This window comes from Nicotiana tabacum, chromosome 1 (genome assembly GCF_000715075.1).
Source record: "Nicotiana tabacum cultivar K326 chromosome 1, ASM71507v2, whole genome shotgun sequence".
Taxonomy (NCBI): Eukaryota; Viridiplantae; Streptophyta; class Magnoliopsida; order Solanales; family Solanaceae; genus Nicotiana; species Nicotiana tabacum.
Window position 1 is genome coordinate 34624928 of NC_134080.1, and position 6722 is coordinate 34631649.

The 6722-nt window shown below is 43.8% G+C and overlaps 1 protein-coding gene and 1 non-coding gene across 2 annotated transcripts; one reads left to right on the top strand and one right to left on the bottom strand.

Annotated features, from left to right (window-relative positions):
* Positions 1-1038: 1038 nt before the first annotated feature.
* On the bottom strand, positions 1039-1145 carry LOC142165125 (small nucleolar RNA R71). The gene has a single exon (XR_012696094.1). It is a non-coding gene; the product is annotated as a small nucleolar RNA R71 (small nucleolar RNA).
* Positions 1146-2107: 962 nt separating this feature from the next.
* Positions 2108-5975, top strand: LOC142162442 (uncharacterized). Its single transcript, XM_075218798.1, has 6 exons — positions 2108-2245; positions 2431-3240; positions 3322-3416; positions 4215-4241; positions 4383-4485; positions 5364-5975. Exons 1-6 carry the CDS (start codon positions 2108-2110, stop codon positions 5973-5975), a joined length of 1785 nt encoding a protein of 594 aa, XP_075074899.1.
* Positions 5976-6722: the final 747 nt, after the last annotated feature.

The window sequence follows — 6722 nt, forward strand, 5'->3', positions numbered from 1 at the left end:
CACAGTTATAAGACATATACAACCAAGGGAATCAACAACGGGGGAAACCATTACCTTAGACCTTATTCCAATTGTGTACACATCAAGCATAGTAAAGTTTTAGCTATTAATTATTTTCAGTTTTTAGCTGTTAGAAATACTATCACTTTTTAATCACAAAGTTTGGGGAATTGATTCTGTGAATTTAGTAAGTCCGACAAAAGTAATTGATAAGTTAATTCCCTGTGGTTTGACTTTGGGTAGAATTACTCAGATTATATTTGCAATGTCCGCATGTCTTTTTATAAGGCATAGTTGGGCGATATCAAATTTTGGCGCCGTTACCGGGGAATTAACGGTGTTGTCAATTACAATTGAAAGAAGTAAAAAAAAATCTTAGTGTAGTCAGTTTTCTCTATACCCAATCTTTTTATTGAAATTCTAACGTTTGAACTCTTGTGGAATTCAGGTGTATGCCTAAAAATTCTTTAAGGACTGGAGAACTGCTAGAAGGACTCTCAAACCCCGAGAAAACATTCAGGGCATTGAACCGCGCCAACAAGAGATACAAACAATCCCAACAACTACACCAGCTCGAATTTGACATGGGTGACACAGAAAACGTCATTGGAAACGTTGGGGATCTGCCAACAAACCCCAATGTCAGAGTAGTGGCACCTCTTGTGCCCGAAGCTACACTTTATGACTGGGCACAGCCCACAGCTGACAACTTGGCAACTGTCATAGTTGTGCCCACAATTCAAGCGGAGACATTCCAGATCACCAACAACATGCTGCATCTGCTACAGAATAAGGGACTGTTCTCCGGGTCACACATTGAGGACCCTCAACAACATTTGAAAAATTTCCTGTCAATCTATGTGACTCAAAGGCAACCAAATGTGACCCCCAGAAGCTATCAAGCTATTGCTGTTCCCGTTCTCTATGATTGGGGAAGCTCAGACCTGGCTGAATTCGCTCCCAATCAATTCCATTGTCACCTGAGAGGAATTAGTAAAGCAGTTCCTGAATAAGTTCTACCCGCCCAACAAGACTGCAAGGCAGATTGATGAAATATTGCAATACAAGCAGCAGCCGACTGAAACCTTGAAAGAAACATGGGAGAGATTTAAAGGGATGCTTGTGAAGTATCCTCATCATGGCATTCCAGACCAGATGCTCGGCCAGAGATTCTAGATGGGGTTAACTGACAATCTAAAGGCAAATGTGGATGCTTCAGCTGGAGGTGCATTTTTGAGGAAGACATTCACCGAGTGCAAAGTCCTTCTTGATAAGATGTCACAAAATTCGGGGTGGATGACTAGAGGTACAACACTGGCACCCATAGTGCATTCAGTTCCTCTTGACCCAAATAATTCGCATGCAGAGAACATGGCCACACTCATGACCCAGATGAGCATATTAACAAAGAAGATTGATGAGATGGGTACAAAATAGGTACACATTGTTGATACAACAAATGGAGGACTGTGTACACCTTGTATTAATCAGTCTTATGGGTGTTCATGGAGCGGATAAGGTGAAAGTCAATGGGCAAGAGAAGATATGAATTATGTCAACAACTTTGGGGGTCAGAGACAAGGAGGATAACAGTGGAGACCGCCACAAAATCAGCAGTACAAGCCAAACATGCAACAGCCTGGGGGTATGCACCCTCAAGGCCAATTGGTGCCAGTACCATATCAGAGACCACAGGGCTATCCTCAGCAAAATCAGCAGCAATTAACATATCAACCACCTCCTCAGCAGCAAGATCACAACATGATGGAAATCAGGGGTATGCTTCAGCAACTCATTGGGACAAATAATAAAGTGCAGGAAAAGTTGGCACTGCATGATTCAGCTATAAAGAACATTGAAATGCAACTGGGACAGCTGTCTATGGCTTTAAACAACCGCCCTCAGGGAACCATGCCTGCAGACACAAACATAAACCCCAAGGAGCAAAACCCGAATCAGCTGATGGCAGTAAGTCTCCGGAATGTGAGAGATTTAGACAAAGAGCAAGAGATTATACAGGCCAGTAAGGAGAGTACGCCAGTCACTCCAGTTCCATTAGAGGTAGAGGAACCAACATAACTTACTGAAATGGTGGTTGAACAGAGTCATGAGGAAAAAAGGCAAAGATAAGATGAATGAGCAAGCTGTAGAACATGAGGCACCTCTTGTGCCAGAAAATTCCAACAGAGAGAAGCCAGCAAGCAGTGCACAAAGGATGATACCTGCACCCTACCCTCAGAGACTGGTAAGGCAAAAGAAGTTAGATCAATACAAGAAATTCATGGAGATGTTGCATCAAATTCAGTTGAATATTCCTTTGATGGATGCCTTGAGGGAGATGCCCGGTTATGCAAAGATGACGAAGGATCTAACGTCACGGAAGTTTGATTTTCAGGATCTTTCCACTGTGACTCTGACACAGACCTGCAGCGCAGTAGTGACGAGACTGATGGCTCAAAAGATTCTGATCTAGGTAGCTTCATTATTCCATGCACAATTGGGAGTTATGCCTTTGCAAAGGCATTATGTGATTTGGGAGCCAGCATAAATTTGATGTCTCTGGCTGTGTACACCAAACTGGGCATTGGCAGAGCTAGGCCGACTTTGATGCTACTACAGCTGGCTGACCGCACGGTGAAAAGGCCAACTGGTATTCTTGATGATGTGTTAGTGCAAGTGGGGAAGTTCGTGTTCCCTACAGACTTTGTTATTCTGGATTGTCAGGTAGATGAGGAGATACCTCTCATTTTGGGTAGACCATTTTTGGCCGCTGGAAGAGAATTGATCGATTGTGAGACTGGGGAATTAAAAATGAGACTGAACGAGGAAGAAATCATATTCAATGTTCAGCAATCTATGAGGAGACCTAGCGAATATGCTAATTGCTCTCTGGTGGAGGCAGTAGATGTGATCTTGCAAGAAGATGATGTGACCCTGACTGTTAAAGATCCATTAGAGGCATGTCTGACAAATTTAGAAGAGATGGATGGTGAAGGGTTAGCTGAATGGGTCATGGCACTTGAGGGCCGAGGATTCTGGACAAGGGAACCTCAGTTCGAGTCCCTTGAGTTAGAAAAAAAGGCTACACCTCCAGCAAAGCCATCAATAGAGGAACCACCCAAGCTGGAGCTGAAGCCACTCCCAGATCACCTTAGGTATGTTTTCTTAGGCCCTAATTCTTCTTTACCTGTTATTATATCATCCGGTTTGCTAGATGTACAGGAAGAACAACTCTTACAGGTACTGCAGGAAAGTAAGACTGCCATTGGCTGGACCATGGCAGACATAAAGGGTATCAGCCCAGCCTTTTGTATGCATAAGATTCTCTTGGTAGAAGGGCACAAACCTTCCAGAGAACATCAGCGAAGGCTGAACCCAAACATGAAAGAGGTAGTAAAGAAGGAAGTGATCAAATGGTGAGATGCGGGAATCATCTTCCCCATCTCTGATAGCAATTGGGTCAGCCCTGTCCAATGTGTGTCGAAAAAAGGGGGAAAGGCTGTTGTGCATAATGAGAACAATGAGTTGATCTCAACTCGTACAGTCACGAGATGGCAGATTTGCATGGACTATCGAAAATTAAACACAGCCACCAAGGACCACTTCCCCTTGCCTTTCATTGACCAAATGTTGGACAGGCTGGGCGGGCGATCGCACTTCTGTTTCTTAGATGGATATTCGGGGTACAATCAGATATCAATATCCCCCGAAGATAGAGAGAAAAAATCCTTCACTTGTCCGTATGGCATCTTCACCTTTCGGAGAATGCCTTTTGGGCTTTGCAATGCACCGACGACATTTCAACGGTGCATGTTAGCCATTTTCACAGACATGGTGGAGGATATTATGGAGGTCTTTATGGATGATTTCTCCGTGGTAGGAGATTCATTCGAAGACTGTCTTCACAATTTAAAAAGAGTGCTCAAAAGATATGTTGAGACAAATTTAGTGCTAAACTGGGAGAAGTGCCATTTTATGGTACATGAAGGGATAGTCCTGGGACATCAAGTGTCCAGTAAAGGAATTAAAGTCGACCATGCTAAGGTTGACGTGATTGAAAAACTACCACCACCCACTTCAGTCAAGGCGGTGAGAAGTTTCCTAGGACACTCCGGGTTCTACCAGCGATTTATAAAAGATTTTTCCAAAATTGCTAACCCATTATGCAAACTCCTTGAAAAGGATTAGCCCTTTGTGTTTTCTAATGATTGCAGGTTGGCATTTGAGGAACTAGAGAAGAGGTTGGTGTCTGCACCCATCATTGTTGCACCCAACTGGGAGCAACCATTTGAGCTCATGTGTGACGCAAGCGACTATGCCACAGGAGCAGTCTTGGGGCAGTGAAAGGATAAGCTGATGCACCCGATTTACTACAAAAGCAGAAGGCTAAGTGGTGCACAACTCAATTACACTGTGATGGAGAAGGAGATGTTGGCGGTGGTGTTTGCTTTTGACAAGTTCAGATCATATCTGATTGGCTCCAAGGTAATTGTATACACTGACCATGCAGCTCTCAGGTACTTGATTGAGAAAAAGGAGTCTAAGCCACGCCTGATTCGTTGGGTGCTGCTGTTGCAAGAATTTGACCTCGAAATTCGTGACTGTAAGGGCACCGAAAATCAAGTCGTTGATCATCTATCACGACTTGAAGGAGCTGAAAAAGCAGTCGAGGTCGAAGAGATTCTAGAAACCTTTCCAGACGAGCAGCTTCTCGCACTAGTCTTGAGGAAGCACCATAGCATGCAGACTTTGCAAATTACCTGGCCTGCGGTATAGTTCCCTATGACCTTTCACTTGTCCAAAAGAAAAAGTTTTATCGTGATTGCCGCATGTATTATTGGGACGAGCCTTATTTGTTTAGACTATATGTTGATAATATGATCCGGAGGTGTGTCCCCGAGATAGAACAATCTTCTCTTTTGTAGGCTTGTTACGCATTAGCATATGGAGGACATGTTGGAGGGGTCAGGACAGCTGCGAAAGTGCTAGAGGCCGGATTCTTTTGGCCAACAGTGTTTAGAGATACAAACCTATGGGTGAAGGGCTGTGATGAATGTCAACAAACCGGGAACATTTTTCATCGCCATGAGATGCCCATGAACCCGATTCAAGAGGTAGAGGTGTTTGATGTTTGGGGGATTGACTTCATGGGTCCCTTCGTCAGCTCATTTGGCAATAAGTACGTACTTGTTGCTGTGGATTACGTGTCTAAATGGGTAGAAGCTGCAGTGTTGCCCACTAATGATGCAAGAGTGGTAGGATTTTTGAAAAAGAACATATTCACCCGATTTGGGACAAGAGCGATCATCAGTGACGGAGGCACTCACTTCTGTAATAGAGCCTTTGAGAAATTGCTTGCAAAGTATGATGTACGCCACAAGGTGGCTACCCCTTATCATCCGAAAACTAGTGGGCAGGTTGAAGTGTCCAACAGAGAGATAAAAAGTGTGCTAACCAAGACTGTGAACGCCACAAGAACTGATTGGGCGAAGAAGCTTGACGATGCACTTTGGGCCTATAGGACTGCATTCAAAACACCAATAGGTATGTCACCGTACAAGTTGGTATTTAGGAAGGCCTGTCACCTGCCTGTGGAGCTGGAACATCGAGCTTGGTGGGCACTAAAGCAATTGAACATGGACCCCGATGCAGCTGGAGAAAATCGACTGACAGAGTTGCATGAGTTGGAGGAATTTAGATATCAAGCCTTTGAAATCATGAGGCTTTATAAGGAAAGAATGAAAAGGTTGCATGACAAGCACATTGTGGACAGAAATTTCAAACCCGATGACAAGGTATTATTGTATAATTCAAGGTTGAGATTGTTTCCGGGTAAGTTAAAGTCCCGATGGTCAGGACCATTCAGAGTGGTGCAAATGTTCGCAAGTAGAGCTGTAGAGATCGAATCAGAAGATGGGACAAACAAGTTCACAATTAATGGGCAAAGGTTGAAACATTACCTTGGAATAGCTTAAGAAAAAGGGGATGCTGTGGTGATCAATTTGAAAGAACCCCAGTACGCGAATGAGGAGTGATGATCAAATACTTGCGTCGTGCCGCGACGTTAAATCAGGTGTTGCATGGGAGGCAACCTACGAATGTTTTGTTGAGTATAGTATGTAACTTCATGAATTAAAAAAAACGCCTCAGATTTAACCAACTAGCGCGGTCGCACTAAGCCAGCGCACAGCCTGCGCTAGTTGAGTTTCACACTGCCTCACCATTAACCAACTAGCGCGGCCGCGCTAGTTGGGTTTCAAACTGCCTCGCGGTATTGAACTAGCGCGGACGCGCTAAGCCAGTGCGCAGCCCGTGCTAGTCCAGGTAAGTTCCACCTAATTTTGTTTATTTTATTTTATTTTCTTTTTTTATTCCTTTAACCCTTTTAACTTACACATACCCGCCCCACCCCTCTTAATTCCCCCAATCTCCACTCCTCTCACACGATAACCTAACACCTACACCCCTTCTTCTTCTTCTTCTTCTTCATCTATTCCTCTATTCCCCCTCCTCCATACCCAACCATTTACAGCATCACCTTCCCTATCTTCATCAATCCCTCCACTTTTGCTCTCATTCCCTCTACTGGTATGTAATTCTCCCTTTAATTTTGTTGTAGTTCTCTAATTTCGTTTTGTTTTAGTTCTCTTGTTTCTTTTTCCTTTGTATAGTAGAATGTAGTCTTATTTTAGGTAGAAACATATGTTAGTAGTTAGGTTGGG

Excerpts from the sequence above, each read along its gene's own strand:
- LOC142162442 (XM_075218798.1), top strand. The coding sequence starts at position 2,108 with ATGAGGAAAAAAGGCAAAGATAAGATGAATGAGCAAGCTGTAGAACAT. Across the intron at positions 2,246-2,430 it reads CACCCTACCCTCAGAGACTG|CGCAGTAGTGACGAGACTGA; the intron begins GTAAGGCAAAAG and ends ACAGACCTGCAG. Across the intron at positions 3,417-4,214 it reads AAGAAGGAAGTGATCAAATG|GTTGGCATTTGAGGAACTAG; the intron begins GTGAGATGCGGG and ends TAATGATTGCAG.